The following is a 19,836-nucleotide window of genomic DNA, read 5'->3' as shown; positions in this document are numbered from 1 at the left end:
CGTCCGTGATATTTTGTGGTTTTCGCTGTTGAGCAGCATTTTCCTGTAACAGGCTCAAATAAATACTCTCGTTTCATTAGATTTATTCCTCTTTTTAGTGTCAAGTTGGTACACTTAATGCTGTTTTCAGTGGGTTTTCCACTGATCTCAAATTATATCCTGCAGTTTCTACACGTGCATTAAGGAAGAGGATCAGCATTTAAAGAATTTGGCACATTTATGTGTGTGTGCGTGCCTTTGTGTTCACATGTAGAAGCGAGGGGGTTGAACAGGGGTTGAGTGGATCTTGAGAGCTGGCAGGTGCATTATTGCAGCAGGCTCGGCCTAGCTTGACATGTGTGTGTTCCTAATCTCCTAGTGATATGACAAAGCTGTGTGGGAGCCTGGGCTGGTTCTCTTCTGACTGTTGTGACACACACACACACACACACACACACACACACACACACAGACCACAACCCCCTCTCCCCTTCCCTTTTGTCCAACACACACACACACACACACACACACACACCATACTCCCCTCTTGACCCCTCAAGAAGCAGCCACTCTACTATCTATTGGCACTTTCTTGTCAGCATCTTTGTCACTCTGTGGGTACACACAGATATTAATGAATACACTAGCAGCAAACAAGAGTGTGAGTGAATTTCAGGCTTGTTTGCCTCGTGTAAGTCAGAGCAGGGGAGATTAAGGAAAAATAAGTTGTTGTATACGCCATTTACAACTGGCAAGTATATATTTATTTAGTTGTATAATATGATGAAGTGTATTTAATTGTAATCTTGAGGAATATATTCAATATTGTTGTGATTTCCTGCATATTTTCACTTGTGGATATCTGTGATCCGGTTGATTCCAGTTTGTGAATAAATCAGCAGACAGCTGAGCAACACGGTCGTTTTACCGCCAACTCGGCACATAAAAGCCATCGCATATCTTCCATATGTGGCTATGATAATGAAAACATTTAGACAAAGACGAAGGTAAAGAATACTTAAAGGTGCTATATGTAAGAATTATCCACCTGTCTAATTTATAGTCAAAACAAATAGTATATTACTCGAGTAACCACTAACTGCTGCTAACGATAGCTGCCATCAGCTAGTTAGTGTGGTTAGCTATGCAGCTAACAGTTTAGATTGAGTGCATGGGGAGTGTTGGTGTTTACATCGCTAGCACAGGAGCATTGGACATAGACAGGCCGGGTCAAGCTGGTTAGCATGCTAAATATCTTTGCAACACAATACATAAACATTGAAGCAACTTGATTTGATCTCCACTGGGCTTCACATTAGAAGCAGAAGATTCACCGAAGGGATGAATTTGTAGCTTAGCAACCTTTTTCTAGGTGTTTAAAGATCCCCTCCACATGTGTATTAAGGCAAACATTTTACAAATCAGTGTCTGACATGTTTTTTGTTTTTTTTGTGGGGAAGAAAGGTATAATTAGAAGACTAAAATCATTAAAATGGCACCCACTCTTCAAAAATATGATAATATTTTTCATTTCACAAGTTTCACTGCTGGACACAAGACTTCTCCCACTTCATTGAGAAGTCCCTTCTTAGTGTTTGTGCAGTGGAGGCTTCAGATCAGATTTCCACTTAAATCTTGTGTATGCTGAATACTGGACCAGGATTAGCTTCTCAGACTATTTGTGCCCCAAAATCTAATTTTCATCAATAAATGTGAATTCTGCGTACATTATTGGCCACATTTTTTTTTACCAGAAGGGGACCTTTAACTGAGGGAGCATCACAACTGCAGGTCTTAAGCTCAGTAGTCGTAAGAGAGAATTATCTGGTTAAACCCTTAAAAATCCTTAAATAGACAACAAAATAATGTTTATATAGCTTTACATTTGTCTTAAATTAATAAAGCAATGACTTTTATTTGGGGAGAGTAAAAAAGAGAATATTTACCTGCTATTTGAGGTATTTTGGGAGGCAATTTTAAGCATTTTATCGACAAACACACATAATTTTGTCTCCCTAATATAGTTCAAATCCTTGATATAAAAAACCTCTTTTACCGTGCTGTTCCTAATCTGGATTTGGTATTATGTATCTGTTGTCCCATTTCTATATTTAAATGTGCTCCTGTTTCTATCGGTCTGTTGTATAATTTCTGTAACTCTGTAATGGTGTGCTATCTTGTCAAGGTCTCCCTCAAAAAGAAAAAAAAAAGAGAGAGAACTGATAGTAGATACAAATGTGAAATCAAGGCAGAGAGATGTGGGGGAGTGGCATGCTGCACAGTTGCTCTGCTAGAATCAAACTAGTGAGGTTTTACCATCAGCACCTTAAGCCCCTATGCTTGCCGGTATATGGCCTTAAAATATGGTGACACAGGATATATATCTCAATAATGCAGGGTCATTATAAGAAATCTCGAATTTCACAATATTTTTTACCAAATACCTTGATATCAGCATTGTGGGGATGACTACTGATGGTTTTACAAAATGTTCAACAAAGATTATTTGAAGATAATTCTCATTGATGTGGATATAATGACTCAGTGAGTCAAGGCAAGTGGAAGCAGAACAGGCAGGGAAGTTCAGAAAATTACATCACTTTACTGTAAATGCAGCCTTTAAGACCAGAAGACAATACTTATGCACACATACCGACAAATCGAAGACGTTATACCACAAATACACATGAAGAAGGCTTCAAAGGACTGAAAGAAGTTGTTACACTTAGCAGATGATAGAAGAAGAGACACACATGCGGCCCCCCCCCCCCCCCCCCCCCACACACACACACACACACACACACACAATTTGACTCAAAGACATGAACAGATTACATGTGCATGGGTGTGTTTAATATGTTTCACTTCACATGGAGCAGCGACACAAACCATAACACAGGATGAGGGCATATTCTGGCAGGAACTGAGCCAGTGCATCTGACCATGTTGACATTTTACACACTGACATCAGATGAGGGAGGAGGGGGAGAGTTTTCAGCCCCGCTTTCGGTCACATTGCCACAGTGGAAGGTGTAAATGAAAGGGATACCATTTTTTTAAAATTAAAAGTACTACTTTTACAGAATCATATCAATATAAGAATATGATAAATTGATGAAATTATGTGAGTGTGTTTTCACGAGAGACATGATGTTACTGTCCGCTCTGTGACACCGCACATGTGCCATCAAAACCGGACTCTTCTCCTGTGTGTTTTTACAGTTTGCTCCTCAAGTCTCCTCCAGCCTCGCCCCAGAGACCTAATGCATCATTTGAGGCTCATACAATTCACTGCTTCCCAAGCCACCGGCTCCTACCAGCCTGATAGAGGCATTTTTTCGCCACTTAGAAACACGCACGGTGTGTCCGATCCCTTCCTCCTTAATATGTCCTCTATTACCATCAGGCATTTATGCCTGTTTTTTCTCCTTCAGTAACCACTGAGCACCGGCTTCATTAAAACTAATTGAATCGGAAACATGTCTGCCTGAGGAAACATTAACTCTTTCTATTAAGGAAATTTCCGATTCCATCTGTCAATAAGGTCAAAGGACTGAGGCCGTGTGTTCAATACTGATACATTCTGTGGCCGTAAACTTAAACTGTATAATGCAGCCACACGGGGATCGAAACTCTTGTGGTTTCCGGTGATCATGTGACAATTTGTTAAAATCACCCTATCACCCTTTTTTTTTTCCTCCAAATCTGCCAAAACCTGACAAATCTCCTCCCTAACATTATGTCCTGTCAGTTTCATTGCATTATTAATTTCTTTGCGGTTAGCATAATTGAGTCTTGGTACAAGCATTGCATTAATGGTTTCCACTGACCACACTTGAAACAATAATTTGATGGCGTCCGTCAGAAATCAATGCGCAATAACAGAGCATACACAGCTGTTTAATATCAAGTAAATATTTATGAGTGATCTGACGAGGCATCAAGTCCAGTCAATCTTCTTTGAAAGGATCTGTGCAAATGATTAACCTCATTTTACTGGTGCTGTCTGGGCTGGTAATGGCCATTAGAGCTAAGAAGGAGTGGGGCCTTTGATTTTTGGCTCCTCATCATTCACAGCTTGTCGCATCCCTTCATCCTTCATACATGGCTGCTGAATTGATTGTCTGTTTAGTCCTATGAATGATAAAGCCGCTCTGGGCCACAGGCTGAGAGGGACAGACATGGTTCGCTTCCATCTATATGCAAGGTGGATTTCTCCTGCTGCCTCGCCGCACGGATATCTGCTTTTTGCATTATTTATTGGACAATCATCAGCATTTCAATATGGTAAATCAAATAGTCACAGTAACATAACTATAGGCATCAAAAAGGCCATCATTCAGCTCATTATTCATTCATTTTGTTTAGAGCTAGAGTCGGCAGGACTCGTGAGATTCATAATTTGTGTAATCAACATGTTTTACTGCGAGCTCGCACGGCCGGGCCTGCCTAAACAGAAGGAAAGGTAACATGACAGGAAGTGATTCTGAGTGAGGAGTGTGCACACCGCTCGCTCTGGATGAATGAAAAGTAGCAGAATTAATAAAAAGTGGTAACCAAGGACTTTCCAGTGAAACTCGATGGAACCTAACCTCCTCGGGAAGCGGCAACATGAAAATCAGAGTGCAGTGACATACGGAAAAACTCAGAATAAACGGCAAGTAATAAAGAGCATGTTATGGTGTTGTACTCGGTATAACGGCGCACTGATCTATTTCAGGTCTTGCTCACACGCTTTCCTATAAGATTTTCACTGTGCGGCTTAAAATAACTTTTAATGCCACTCACATAAAATGTAAAGAAAGATGATACTTAGCTGTAATTTACTCTTGGCTTTGTCAAAGTCAAAGAAAATTACAGGTTGTGTCTGAAACTCAAATGCCGGATAGCGAGAAGATGGATCAGCTCGAAGTTTGTAGCGTTATGTGTGCATATTGAAAATATAATTTAATCTAAACGTAATTCCAGCAGCAGCTCGACTAGTTTTCCTCAGTATGTCTGCCTACCAAGTTCTCATGTAGTGCAAAGGTTAAAGGTCAAGTGCTCTCCCACCACTGGGATCAAATGAAGCAAAGGTCTGGCTTATCTTGGCCTCATTCTCAGAGTGAATCAAAGTAGAACCCTTTTTTAAATTTACATATTAGAGGCAAAAGAAAGCGTGGCCGTGTCCTGGTGTGTTTTTTGGAGGGGGACCGTGTTAATGGTCACCCGGCTAAACACACCTACAGCAGGGCTACAGCACTTCAAACCCGCCGAGCGCCACACGCGTGTCTACCTGTCAGATTGCATCACCGAACAAGACAAAGGTGCTGCAATGTGCAGCTGTGCGTGCAACATAATCCCTGATCGTCGCAGTGTGTGATAGCGTCTAATGGTGTGAATTGTGAAGCCGCCTCTCGCACTCTTCATAATCTGACTCCTTCCCCTGTACTCGAGCAGGGGAAGGAGCACGAGCGGACACAGCAGAGGACGGGCTGCGTCCTCGAAAAAGACAGCCACCTTCACCTGCCTGGATTTGGTCTGGAGCTGAGGACAAGGCTGAATGACTGGAGGAGGATTTCTTTTCTAGAACCTTCCCCCTGATGTCAAGTGTGGCGAGGAAATTAACACACACGCAGGCTGTTAATGAATTTTGACTCAAAGTCCTTCAGCATATATAATCATGCACAAACACTGACACAAGTATGAAGCTACTTGTGTCATGTTTTATTGTGTGGAGATAGACATGTTAAAAAAAAAAAAGCCTCAACTGTACTTTGAGTCAATAGAGAGAACTTGTGACATTGTAATGCAGCCTTTCAACAGATCTGCTAAATGTCAGCAAACTGGTTTTGAGTGTAATCCCAATTTGCCTTGGAATTAGCACTTCACACTGACGATCTAATTATTTAGACAATTTATTGCCTGCTGCTAATATCTCTCAAAATAAGCTGTTCCCTTCATCTTGATCATGTGATAAATGTGGAATCGCTGAGGATAAGTCCCAGACATGCCTCAGAGCCTGGCGTCACTTCTCTGCTCTGACAGACCTGAAGGAAAGGCTTTGTGACAGCGGCGCTGCTGCACTGCGATCACTGCCGCTTTATATACGTTTTCTGAATTTGCTTTTATTTTTGCCATATGCAGATTTTGGTGCGCGTGGAACATCTCAAAGCGACTCGAATTGCATGAAGGCAATCAATCCATTGGATTAAAGGAGGAGGACTTTTACCTGGCTGAAAGCAGAAGCGCGCAGCCGGACTCTCCGGGGGTTTGAGGGAGAATGAATAAAGTACAATAAAACAACCAGGTTACTTCGTCTTTACATCAACAGACGTCTCTGGGGGGGGGGGTGGGGGGGGGGGATAACTTCAAATTGTAGCAGTAAAGAAAATAGAACATGTGCCTGTGTTTTGGCATCATCACATCTTTTACTTGCGTGCCAGCGCTTTGACGCACCTGTGCGCAACAAGGATTTCACAGTAAATGCGCTTTCTTCTTATTTGTAACAGCAGGTTGCAGCCTTTCATTTTTAAGTTTAAGCTCAGGTGTGAAACAATCTGGTTTTAAAGTTAAACAAAACGGGATATTACACTAGTAGAAACAATCTTCGAAAGTGGACGTCTTAATTTGTCAATCCTTTGGCTGTGAGGCAACAAGGAGAGTCTGTCCACACACACGATCTGTGCATCAGTGAACATCCACAGGCTGAATTGTAAAATATGATTTTCTTCTTTTTAATGTGCGCTCATTTTAAAAAAAAAAACTTTATTCGGGATTCAAACGAAAAAATGAAGCCTCCTATATTTAATCCGCTGTAGCCTTTTCTTTGTCAAATACAAATAGACATTAGAAGATGAGAGGAGGCTGCGGTGTGTTAATAAAAGCGTCTTTTTTTAAACAGCTCGAATATTAGAAATATAGACAGGCATGCAGGGGGAGGGACTTTTAAGGTGTTGCCGATATTAGGAGTGTATTAAAAAGTTATTTTGAAGTCGGAAATGTGCGATGAATCCAAGGCCAAAATAAAACGTACTGTTGTGTAAATTTCAAAATAAAACAAAAGGCCCGCCAGTGATTTGCGATGAAATCATAGTCAATAGGCTGTCCTTCTCGGTGAATTAAATACGTCCGCAAAATTTAAACGTTTAGTTAAAGTAAGATGCTCAAAGGAAAAGTATTAATCACAAACAACTTGTTTGATTTTGCGCAGAGCAGGCCTGTAAGTTTTGAGCTCGGTCCGATCACCTGCATCTAAAGAATCAAATTAATTTCAGAGTAATTGTTTAGCAAAAAAAAAAAAAAAAAGTTGGGGGATGGGGCGGGGGTTTTTGATTTAAAAGTTTTATTTGTAAACATTAAATATTTCTTTCTCTCTAAAGTTTTTGAATCCGGCACCAAAATGCGTTACAGAAGTTTTTTTTGTAAGTACATCATGATGTCAAAGAAGTTGGGCCTACATCACACACTCATGAAAACCTCTTGATATAAGATGGAGCTTCTCCACTTTCCCCCCTTTAAAAAAAAACGTGTTAAATCAAAACTACCTAGACGTTCATAAGACATAAAAACATAGACAACGTGCTCAGCATGAACTTGGATGGGTTTTTTGAAATCGTTTAAATTGCACCATGCTTAGTGTAGCTCTTGGCAAATAGAAATAATAAATATATAGAAACGTTTATATTCAACAGCAACAATACTTACAGCACATACAAACAAGGAATGTCTGACAGTTTTACAAACACCATGGGGTCCCTCATTTTTCTATACAGATGAGATATTTTTGCCACATATGCGTCATACATAAAAGGAGTGCCATAACTACGAATCTGTATCAAATCTAGCAGACTACATAGTGTCCGGTATATATTATATATAGACATCACCTCAGCAAGTGCCTATAAAGAGAAAAGTGAAGAAGAAGAAGAAGAAGAAGAAGAAGAAGAAAAGAAAAACCTAGAACATGCGTTGTCTTTTCTGGATACTTTTTGGGGATCCTGTCAGAAACACATAGAGGCACGAGTCAGAAAAAGAAAAAAAGAAAAAATCAAATCTTTTTTTTTTTCATTATAACAAACTTTGTACACATGTTATAAACCGATGCACTGGGGGCATCACATAATCTATCGTAATATACAGTGTGTGTATGTGTATGGGTGTCTGTGTGTGTGTGTGCAAGCGAGCGTGTGTGGGTGTTCATATATATATAAATGGAATATATTACATCTGAGTATACTGAATCAGTAGAGCCGATGTTAAATAAAACAGTAAGTGATTGCAAAGACCGGATTCAACTCTGCTGACAGTTTGTCCACTGGAGAGGATGATTCACTCATTTGGCACTCAAGAAAAGAAAAACAATAATAATAACCCAAGTGGAATGAATTGAAAGGCCTGCACAACAATCAAACTCTCTCTTCCTCTTGTTATTCTTTTTTTTTTCTTCTCATGACTCATAATAGGGTACTGTTGTTCTATTATAGCCTACGGAGCTTGCAGATATTCAGAAATAATAATAATTTTTAAAAAAAATCTCGTCAAGTCTGACTTAAAACAGTCTCTCTCTCTCTCTCTCTCTCTCTCTCTCTCTCTCTCTCTCTCTCTCTCTTTCTCTCTCTGTCTCTCTCTCTCTTTTTTGGAAGTTCTTTGAGGTCTCTCCCGTGGAGTCGAGACTCAGAAAGGTAGGGTGTCGAGGAAAAGTTTGTCAATTATTGCTGGCGGAGGGACTAGATCTTCTAGTTTTAGGTAAAAGATACGCTGCAGACCTTGAGTACATAGTGTGCGCAGTTCTGGGAGCTTTCCCAAGAGTTTTGACAAGTAGTTGGGACGATTCAGTCCACCGCCATTGAATGTCACTTGATCTTTGAGGCAGTTGACGATCTTGTTTTGGAGATCCTCGACCCTCTTGGGTTCCTTGAGCCCGTGTCGCTCTGAAACGTAGAATGAAAAGATAAATTACTTCCGATGCTTTCGCTTTCATTTTTTTTTTCCTTTTCCTTTTTTTCTCTTTGCATGCATTTCCAAAAGACGCATCCGCCTCTTTTACGCACCTGTCACCATGGCCAAAGCTGCGATGCAGGAGAAAGCTGAGATGTCTATGTTCATGCTCTGCAAGTTGGAAGAAAACTCCACGATTGCGTCCACCCATTCGCCAAATCCACGGACGCACTGTAGCCTGTGTAACACCACTCCATTACAAAATATAAGTTTGCCTTCCACCGGGTTGGACCTGCAATTAATAAGAAGGGGGAAAATGCATTAATTACGCTCGGCAGTAAATGGGGATTTAAGAGGCTTCTTATTATTGGGCGGCTAATAAAACTCAAGGCAATGAAGCTTGAAGGAGGAGCTGATAATTATCCAAAGCCCCAGATTGTTTTGTTTAATAATTGCGCGGCGTTACCTGTACGACAGCCGCAGGACGAACAGCTCCAGGAAGGCGGATTCAAAGAGGAGATCTTGATCTTGCTTCGGTAGATCACAGAAGCCGGGGATCTTCTCCGCCCAGCCCCGGATGATCTCCATGGAGCCCGTCAGGAGATCGTAGAACTGCTGGATGTGCTGAGTGTTGTCTCCAGCCATTTGGTAGTCAGGGTTAGCCTGGAACTGGAATTTAATTTAAACAGCGCCTTAATGAGGTCCTTTAAAATATATAATCCGTGAAATTGCAAATGCCCATTTCCAAGAGGGAGAGGGGTGCTTTCTTACTATTAAATTCATGTCTTCTTTTTTATTAACTTCTCTATTTCAACGCGATTTACTTAGAGGGAAAATTTGCCACATTTAAAAAAAAAAAAAGCCCTGACAGAGTCAAGAATCCAGCGATGTGTTACAGAAAAGTTTCAAGGCAATAAATCGTTCCCTAAAAGCAGGAGGGAATTAAAAAAGAAGAGGGGGGACGTCAATCTTCCTCCTTCTGTTTTCACTCTTGTTCACTTTTTTTTTTTGTTTTTTGTTTCCCCTGTCTAGGTGTTGAGTGCTTTTTAAATTCTGAGTCCGTGATACCTTACTTACTCTGGAGTAGTCCAAAGCAGACATGGAGGGGTTGGAGTCCACATGGGCCCGAACGAGTGCGCTTATAAGGCTCACCGGCGGCGAGGGTGGGGAGGGCTCCTGGGGACTTTTGGGTTTGGATGGCAGCCGTCCTCTCCGACCTTTCAGATTATCCGTCCGGACAACTCGATTGGAAGAAAAACATGAGATATAAGTCACACGATATGCGCTCCTGCTGCTGTGCGTAAAATACTTTTGCTTACTTTTACTAAAGACTCATTTTACGCACAGTGTCTAAGTGTGGGAATGCAAACGCTTGGTCTGAAATAATAATAATAATAATAATAATAATAATAAGAAAAAAACACGGCCTGGACATACCTTCTCTCACCATTCCGACGACAAGGCACTTCTGGAAGCGGCAGAACTGGCAACGATTTCTTCGGCGTTTGTCAACAGGACAGTTTTTATTTGCTAAACACACGTATTTTGCGTTTTTCTGAACGGTACGCTGCAAAGAAAAGAAAAGAAAAAAACACAATGTCACTCTGCAGGCCTGTTTATAAGTCAACACACAGAACACGGACTGTGGATCGTGAAGTGACACCAGAATAATATATATTTTTTTTTAAAAGAATGTAGATGAAAACGATATAATATCTGTCATCTCGTGTTTGGCACTGCGCTGTATGGAGAGGGAATAGAATGTCATATTTTAGCTCCTCCGTCATGGAGTAGATATGATGATAGTGTGACATAAAGTTCTATTACGCGCCCACTTTTAAGTGTGGCTTCATCATCATCATAAAAATGTGATTCTATTAAATGTTCAGGCTGTGTTGTTTTTATATATATTTCTTAAAGAAATAAGGCAGATCTGAACTCTCCTGCGCCGAGAGAAAAAAAAACCTCAAAAACACACACCGTATCTTTTATGTAATAACAGTTTCACTGACTCATAGCTCCTGTCGTGTCAGCCCACCTTGAAAAATCCTTTGCAGCCCTCGCAGGTCCTCACTCCATAATGCTGGCAGGCTGCGTTGTCCCCACACACCGCACACAGACCCTCGTTTGACGGAGATCCTCGGGACGGGGGCGATGGCACTTGGCTGTCCACCAGCTGGTGCCCGTGGCCGAGCTGCAGGGAGTGAGGGAAGGCCAGGCCAGCCTGTTTCCGTATGGCGCTCGGTACCGCAAAGCTCTGGCCGTCCAGGCCGCGGTGCACGCCCGGGTTGTCGTGGTTCATGGATACGTGCAGCGGCCCGTCGAACCGCATCTGACAGCTGGAGACGGGGGTGCCGGGCGGGGACTGCTTGAAGGAGAAGAGCGAAAGCCTCGACACCGGATTCTTGCGCTGGTCCATCATATGAGACGTGGCCGCGACATAGTTCTGGTGGAAACTGTGGAGAGAGCCAGGGTCCTCCCACATGTGATTAGGCTGAACCTGGAAGTTTGGTGTGCTCGGGGCGTGAGGAGAGGAGGGTTTGAAGTACATAGGCCCAGAGTGAGCCATCATTTCTTCCGACTGGGGAGGCAGGTGGCCCTGCTGATGGTAGCTGTGCATCTGGACGTCCTCCACCTTGATAGAGGACTGGTCTCCAGAGTGGGGCATCTGATACAGACAGGGCGGTTTAACGTCGTAACTGGTGTTATAGTTGTCCATGAATGTACTGAAACTCGGGAGAGAAGTAGTGGCTGTGATCTCAGTGTTGGTCAAGTCCATGCTAAACTTCACAAACTCGGGTGTTAAGAAGTCGCAGCTGTACTCTCCTGCGGTGTGGTAGCTGTAGCTCTGGGAAGCAGGACTAGCTCCTTGAGGTGATGATCCATACTGAGCCTGAACGCAGGGCATGGCTGCAAAACCAAGAAACACATCGGAAATTCTCACATAAATGTTGCGAACAAACGTTTCACAGTTTACACAAATTTAATTCCAAGCAATATAAAAAGCAGGTGCTTAACATTATAGGGTCATTTCAAAATAAAATAACATGCAACCTGAATGCACCTGTGTTATTTTTAAATGTGTAAATAATGTTCCATATCATACCTCAAGTCTTCTGACAGTGTTACGGTGACACTTGAAATGGGTAATGTCAGGAGTTGTCTGGCTGTCAGGATTCAAGAAAGCGGCTCTGTTCCGGATCTTCCCCTATAAAAACAAACCACTTTGACATTTACTAGATATAACAAAATAAAACAATATCCAGAAATGAGCACGGGATCCCTCATGAAAGACGGATTCGACCCAGACGATTACGCACAAACTGTAACCAAATGTGGATCCGTGCACAGAAATTTGGAAAAAAAAATAAATAAAAATGTCATAAAAAATTGTTGAAGGGATGCTGACAAAATCCAGACTTGTTGTCTTCTTCTTTCTTTTAATTTGTATAATAAACTGTTGGGCTGTTCGTGATGAAGAGACCAACTTCGCGCACTTGACATTAACTTGTCAGGAAAGCAGAAACGCTGAAAATCCTCGTAAATAAGTAACCACAGCCGCAGAGCCGAACAGTCTGAGTTAGACTCAGTTTTGTATAACATCAGCTGGACAAACAGCTAAAACTAAAACTAAAAGAATCTGATTTAAATGACCGCGAGTGAAGCACATATAGATTATACTCCAAATAAAGAAAAAAGAAAGAGCCGTGTGATTCTTACCTCTTTCACATCAGGATCGTGGCTTTCAATCCATGCGATAAGCACGCAGGGGGTATTCATCAATTTCTGTAAAAGCTCCAAATCATGAGCGTCGCTCCCCAACAATGCCAGAGAGGAAGGCGGGCGGGACGGCGGGGCAAGGCTGGCAAGACAAACCGTGTGACTCCTCCGGCGTACTGACAGCGACACGAGCTTCGACTACCCAGTCTGGCCAATGTGGCTTTGTTTATGTGAGCTCTGGATACCGTGGCCCACGTGTTTCACAGCGCGACGTCATTGGCGTCGGCACCGGCGCGGACCAATCCGCTCGGGAACTTTCTCAAGCCCCAATTTTTCTGGCGAGTATGTTTGTCTTGTGGTATGTGTTCTATGTTGCTTCCCACATGGACATTAGCAGGGATGTAGTGGAGGGTGAAAAGCTTTCTGTTGCTCCGTTCAGACACCTTCTGTGTTTGCAGAGGATTTAAAGTCACGCGTGTTTTCGGGGACCTGTGCTGTGATTTCTTTGTGTTGAGAAAAGTATCTGGTACTTTGTGCATTTTTTTTTTAAATGAGCTTTTGCTTATGCTGATGTGTGGTTTTCATTAGGTCACCACCTTTGTGTTTCCTGCTCCACATCAACACACAGGACTGTTTTTGACAATTAATTTGATATGGTGGAAAAAGTTGCACACAATCCCTCCACTGAGATACAGATGGGGAGAAATTCACCAGACTCCCTTATAAAAATCGCTCAATTTTGTGAGTTGACTCCGGAAGAACTTTATAAACTTTGTGAGGCGCTGTTTCCGTCAAATCCTTAAATATTTGGGCCTTCTCGTGAATTCGGCATGTGTTACAACCTCGTTTTAGGGCCCCTAGTTCCTGCATCCATGCCTGGTAGTTGTTTTTTTAGTGTAAAATTGAGATGAGCTCACATTGGCACATCAAGCACACGGTTATGTCACAATGAAGCTGACACGCCAGACTCATTCCAGTCGTACGAAACAGGCCTAATGAAGCAAGGGGGTCAATATTATTCTTCGTTATCCCCTGACAGGATTTTCTCTATTTCAATTGTGTTCCAAATTTAGACCTCAAATGGGGTGTGGGGTGTGTGGGGGGGGGTGGCCTGCCTATTCATAGAGCTGGTATAGTGGTGGAGAAGGAAAGAGGGGGGAGGAGGAGGAGGAGGAGGAGGGTAATTAGTGGGCCTGTAGCCAGTTGTCATTGGGTCGGGGACCAGTTTAGTCCCCAGAGAGGGAAACGTGATAGGAGCGGGCAGAATGGAGAGTGACGCAGAAAACGCTCAAGTTGACGCAGTCGCCAAAATAATCTTTTTCTGGCCTTATTGTTCCGCAGCGATGGAATAACTGATCTGAGCGTAATCTTACGGCGGCACCTTGTAACCAATCAAGTTGGCCTGGATTTCTCCGGCGCGCACACGGGGCCCTGGGAAGCGAGCCAAGGTGAGGAAGGGAGCGCCACATGCACACGGCGTGCGCGTTATTTCTAGTGGACTGATGCTTTATTATACGAGCCGAGGAGCAGCCATCAGTCTCAGTGCACACAAGGACAGAGAGTGCGAGGAGGGTGGAGGGTGGCGGGGGGCAAAGGAACGGTATATCATGGTTACACTCACCTCTAGAGGACACTATTGTTCACCAGCCATACATCAAGCAGCCCCTGTTTCTTACAATTAACCTCCTTAATGAACCTAACCCCCATTAAGGCTGTGTGGTCCCGCCCAGGTGTTTTTCAGGTGGGCTGTAAGGCAGGGTTTGTAGCTCGCACACTCCTCACACACCGCCTCCTGAACAACGTAGTAAAAGTTCTTTTAGCTTTTATTTTGATAAGTAAAAGCTTGATAAGTTGGAATTATTACAATTATTTTTAAACACAGTGTGCCACAGATTCAGACTGTTTCTGTATGTAAACTTGGATGACAGGACGCTGCACGGCCACACTGTGTTCCTGCCATCCAGTTACCATTTAGAAATTTGGAATGAAAACACAATTAGCAGTTTAATTGGCCATTTTACCGAGGAATAATTAACGTCCCGTTTATATGCCCAATTAATCGACATTCTTTTTTTTTTTTTCTAAAGTGAGGAGCTAGGTTTTTTTAATAGCACAGAAGTTATTTCCGCCGGATCATATTTTTGACTTTGAAGAAATGTCTTCTTCTGAGTGTGTGGGCGCGCGATCGTGCACGTGTGTGTGTGTGTGTGAGAGAGAGAGAGAGAGAGAGAGAGAGAGAGAGAGAGAGAGAGAGAGAGAGAGGCACGCACGCACAGACCGTCACAGCTCTCTTGTTATGCATTTTTCTGCAGATACGACCCGGAAATGTGCAGGAAATGCCCTTTAATAGCGGGTAAGACACTGTCCTGCTCTCAAAGCTGCATGGTGCTCATGGATCCTCAGTTACAGTCAGACCAGCGGCTGCGTGAAGGGCGAGAGAGCAACACAGTAAACAGACGTCACTACAGAACTACTTTCTCTCTCAGCTCCAGGTTAGTGGCTCAACTTGACGTCACTAGCGTCCACTTTGTGCCCCTCATGCACTGGGGAACCATTTGGCCCACGTGGATTAGTCCATTTTATTTGTTCATTTCACCTGGAAACAAAGAGATACAGATGATGCAAATCCAAAGATTACATCAGAGCTAGTGCCTTTTCGTGTAGACTTGGCACAGCTGCATTGAGCTCACCTAACTTCTGAGAGTTTGACAGGAATGTATTTCAACAGAGGAGCAGTACTTATGATATCAGTGTTCAGATACTTCCACGTGATCCCAAAGGGGAACTGACTTTTCTAAAACCAGTGATGGAATGTAACAAAGTACATTTACTCATTTGCTGTAACTTAGTGCAATTCTTGGATGAGTATTTCCATTTCCTCCTGCTCTATACGTCCACTCGACTACATCTTTGAGGAAAATGTTGTGCTTTTACTCCACAACATTTATTTGACATCTTTAGTTACTAGTTACTCTGCACTAGTTGCTAGTTAGATTGCATGCTGCATCAAAACCAAAGTAGTGCATTTGAACCTAAAGTGATGTATTTTGTCAAGACAAAACCTAAGCACAGATTCAGATAATCAAAAAAATTCTGAATATCTGATCAGATAATCAAATATTCAGTCAACCCAGTACACAATATATACATTCACGTAAATATATGTAGGATTACTTTTTTACGTTAAGACTCTTAGTCAAGTACTATTCTTCTAAATGTCTTTTTGCCAGACTAATATTTTTGCACAATAACTTTTCTTTTACTTACAAATGACTGTTGACATTTTACAACACCATCTTAAACTATCAGTACAGCATTTTATGCAGTTGTGGATGTGACCGCATACAGACTGATTTCTGTCAGACTGTTCAGCCACCGAGTGATGTATGTGAAGAGAGTGTAACAAACTATATTTACTCAAGTACTGATTTTGAGTATTTACTATTTTCTGATGCTTTGCACTTTCACACCAGATTACAGATTATGGTGTACTTTTTAGTCCACTACTTTTGTTATTTTATTATGATTACATCTAGTTTAGTTTAGTTGAATTAATTTATCTGACGTGGACGTAACAGTAGCACTGGTGCTGCAATCACTCACAAGCGCCGGATGCACTCAATGTTTATGGCAAAGTACTAATTTACCATACCTGTCCATGGGAGGCTTTTTAAATATTAAATGTAGGAAGAAGAAAAGAAAAGAAAAACAAAAAAGGAGAATGCAAGTTCAACACAGGTATAAAAAGAAACTAACAGTACTATAAAGGTACAGATATGTCTTTGCAGGTGATTTAATAGTCCTGATGTTCTAACACATTCATCAAACAAGGACGAAGCATGACCAAGCTTCAGGTTACAATAGCATAGGATTTTCAAATCCATTTGGGATCTCAGGGCTTCCAGCGACTTGGATTACACCAGACATGCTCTGACTTTTTTCTTGACTTTTTAAAAAAAACATAAGAAAAACGACTGACTTTTGAAGAAAGTCCCCATCTACTTCAATTGTTCAGGAGAATGCTGCAACACCGTTTTGCTGTGAAGCTCCAGAAATGTTTTGTCGACTACGAAACGTCATCCGACTGTCATATTTCATTTTTGGGCGTACGAACCACTTTTGACAAAACGTCTTTAAGCACTTTACTTGAAAAAAATGTGAATTACTTGAGAAAACTGAGAAACTTCCACTTCTTTTATTTCCTTAATCGTTGATTGATCCACTTGATAGTTCACATTAGTTAGCCCATGAATAAAAACTGAATAGAAGTTGTTAGACTCTCCTTTAATCGAAGCCTGGGTAGTTTGCAAAATTTGCTGGTCCCTCACACAAACCTCATTTCATTTCCAAGCACCAGCAGGTATCAAACTTTCTGAGAATTGAACAGCCCGACCCTGAAGGCATCCCTTTGCTCAGTGTCTTCTTTCCATTTCTAGATTCCCTCTTTACAAGCTTAAATGTCTACTTAATATGCTTTAATGCCTGCTCTTTAGAGCCGGGGAGCACTTCATCACTTTTATACACCTTTATATAACACACTGTTAACTAGCAATGCCTTATGGAACAGCTTGTCTTGCAGCTGGGAGGCGCCTCCATGGCATGATGGAGGTACCTGTTCACCATTCACAATGAGACAGTAAAATGGGAATAGAGGCCTCTGCATACTGCTGCTGTCTATATCAGTCAACGATGAATATTCATGAATCACAGTGTCATGACATGCTCTGTAATTGGCAGCAACATTAGTAATGACACTGCTGGTATCAAGTCCCTGCATATTCATGTGGTGGGGCAATATTTCCTTGTGGTGCTGTTTTTTTTTTTCTCTCTCTCCTCCTGAAAGTGAAAATGTATTCTGAAGCTGCAGGTGTCCCTGGTGCCACAATCAATTGCTGGCTGGATTGTGCCCTGGTGAAAATCAGACAAACCGCTAGTTTCTTTGTCAATCTCTTTGATTAATAATAATATATCTGATTTATAAAAGGTTGAAGGGACTCTAAATAGTGTAAAGTGAATCTCTTTGTAATAGTTATGAATGCAGGCCTTAAGGACTCCTATATAACATGTCGTTGACACAAGCTATCAGGCTTTAAAAAAACCTGGTAAAATGTATTGAATTAAGACTTTTGCCTAAAGATCAGGAGAACAAATTATTGAATTATTTCGGCGACACAAAGAATGATGCTACATACGGCTTATGTCTCAAGGTGTGAGTAGATGTAGCGGCCTGCTCATCGAGGTTGCACTCTGATAGTCGGCACACATTTCGTTCTGTGCAGGAATTTTCATCGGCTCTGTTTTCGGCCCCACTAAAGTGTCCTAGAATGGATGATGAGGGAATTGGGGTAAAGCTTTGCCTAAGCTGCAAGGCTTTCTCCTCTAAGCAGCTGGATGGGAGGATTTTTTTCTCCTTGTGGCTTCAGTTTAGTGCAGTGCACCATTCAAACTGTGGTGTAAGGAGGCAGACTGGTTCTAGACCAGTAGAAGAGGCCATATTGAGATGGTAATGTTTTTTAACAACAGAGTGAATTTAGGCACTGCACTGCTCACGCTTCCAGTGGTGGAGGAAGTGTTCAAATCCTTAACTAAAGCAAAAGGGCCAATACAACAATGTATAAATATTCCATTACAGGTGAAGCTATAAAGTTGAAAAACCAGTGGTTACAGAGCGTTGTATTTCATAGCACAATCTGATATCGCCATGTTGGTGTTTTCTTTAGAATTTATGTTGCTCCAGAATCATCATTGCAAATGACCAATCACGTTTTTGTGATGGCATAGCTTTGAGACTCAGGGAGAAAGACTTGAAAAATGCATACATGGGAGAAGTTGTTCTTTATAACACACATATTTGTCGTCAAAGGGTGAATTTGAACCAAATATGATGTTTTCCTAAACATAAACATTAAAAAATAATTATAAATTGCCTAAACATAACCTAACATAAAACAAAAATTTAAGATTAAATAAAAGTGTTTAGTATAGTATATAGTCCAATCAGGATACAAACCCCAGTCTCCTGGGTTAGTCTTATACAAAACCTATTAAGCCACAACGGCATGCTTAAAATATTAACTTTGTTGCTTTCTACTGAGTAGAAATGATGGTCCTTGAGCAAGATTAATGATAATGTTCCACGAACAACCATCAGCAGTAGTCACAAAGCTATGACACCAACACAGATATCAAACAGAACATATTTTGTGATCTTATCATGTGTTGTTTTTCATACAAATAATAGGTGAGTAAGTATAAAGTCATGAAATGGAAATACTCAAGTAAAGTGCAAGTACCTTTAATTTGTGTACAAAGTACACTACAATACTTGATACTGCATGTTTCCTTGAAAAAGGCCTGTAAACTTTAGGAAAACTAAGAGAGGATGAGATCTATAAACCCGGAATGCCACACTGCAGCTTGTTTCAGAAGTGGATTAGTTTCACTGCTATCTTTGCTGTTCTTTTCTTCCCTTTTTTCTGTTGATCACCAACTGAGCTGCATCTGTATCTGTGCATTGCAGGAGGAGGCATAGCGTTCCACAAGTCGGTAATGGGAAGCGCTGTCACTTGGAGAGGAGGCTTGTTTGCATTTTATAGCCTTGCTCAGCCGGCAAGAGTACAAGAGAAAAACAGGTGAGATTCTGTCAAGTGTTGCAGAGCGATACTTGGTGGGCTGTGTTGTTAACAGAGTCTCATTAATATAACGAGGAGGCTTCAGATGATGTTTTTAAGTACATTAGATCTAGATTGTACTTGTAAGATTCTTTTTTTCTACGTATCACAGACCATAAATGGGATAGATAATAAGCCACTCCGCAAGTAATTGTAGTTTCTTCGTATTCTGCTGTCTACTCTGTCTCACAGATGGTAGATCATATGATACCTCTGTAATGTGCACATGACTAACAACTGCAGTGAACTTGAGAATGGCTGTCATTTGTCTTCTTCTGTTTTGCTTATTTTAGATAATCCTCCGCCATCATCTTCTTTACTAAGTACACACTGCGCAATTAGTCAAGTTTGCTTGTTAACATGTCTCGGTGCGGCCCGTCTGCGTGCCACATGCAGATTTTGTGATTAATCTCGAAAGACAATATTTTGAAATGTTATTGGGAGTGGAATATAAATAAGCGTGTGATGTATTGTTTTTTATCGCTTGATGGTGTCTGACAGCTCTGTCACAGAAAATGCATGGCGTCTTTTTTCCTAAATCCATCAT

At 41.6% G+C, this 19,836-nt stretch overlaps 1 protein-coding gene and 1 long non-coding RNA gene across 5 annotated transcripts in view; one reads left to right on the top strand and one right to left on the bottom strand.

Moving 5' to 3' along the window:
- LOC115587492 (uncharacterized) overlaps positions 1 to 19,836 on the top strand; it is a 109,981-nt gene that overhangs the window by 87,526 nt on the left and 2,619 nt on the right. The window contains exons 3-4 of one of the 2 annotated variants that reach the window (XR_003985062.1): positions 14,931 to 15,110; positions 19,139 to 19,250. This is a non-coding gene — a long non-coding RNA (uncharacterized LOC115587492). The remainder of the gene's footprint in view (positions 1 to 14,930; positions 15,111 to 19,138; positions 19,251 to 19,836) is intronic. The other variant, XR_003985063.1, reaches the window with a different exon arrangement.
- Positions 7,564 to 12,822, bottom strand: nr4a2a (nuclear receptor subfamily 4, group A, member 2a). Of its 3 annotated transcripts, none has more exons than XM_030427337.1 (8): positions 12,619 to 12,822; positions 12,005 to 12,106; positions 10,937 to 11,808; positions 10,336 to 10,465; positions 9,967 to 10,139; positions 9,365 to 9,567; positions 9,012 to 9,190; positions 7,564 to 8,891 (listed from the first exon to the last, which is right to left on the bottom strand). In XM_030427337.1, exons 3-8 carry the CDS (start codon positions 11,804 to 11,806, stop codon positions 8,635 to 8,637), a joined length of 1,812 nt encoding a protein of 603 aa, XP_030283197.1. In that variant the 5' UTR covers positions 11,807 to 11,808; positions 12,005 to 12,106; positions 12,619 to 12,822; the 3' UTR covers positions 7,564 to 8,634. The 3 variants fall into 3 exon arrangements, with proteins under 3 accessions (XP_030283197.1, XP_030283200.1, XP_030283199.1); XM_030427340.1 differs by having other exon boundaries at positions 9,976 to 10,139; XM_030427339.1 differs by having other exon boundaries at positions 9,967 to 10,136.

The sequence above is a fragment of the Sparus aurata genome, chromosome 9 (assembly GCF_900880675.1).
Source record: "Sparus aurata chromosome 9, fSpaAur1.1, whole genome shotgun sequence".
NCBI lineage: Eukaryota > Metazoa > Chordata > Actinopteri > Spariformes > Sparidae > Sparus > Sparus aurata.
The sequence above is the reverse complement of the archived record's forward strand: the minus strand, read 5'-3'. Positions and strand labels throughout refer to the sequence as shown.

Coding starts and splice junctions, on each gene's coding strand:
- nr4a2a (XM_030427337.1), bottom strand. CDS start 11,806: ATGCCCTGCGTTCAGGCTCAGTATGGATCATCACCTCAAGGAGCTAGT. Junction 10,466..10,936: donor GCTGCAAAGGATTTTTCAAG/GTGGGCTGACAC, acceptor TTTTCTTTGCAG/CGTACCGTTCAGAAAAACGC. Junction 10,140..10,335: donor CGTCGGAATGGTGAGAGAAG/GTATGTCCAGGC, acceptor CTTCCAATCGAG/TTGTCCGGACGGATAATCTG.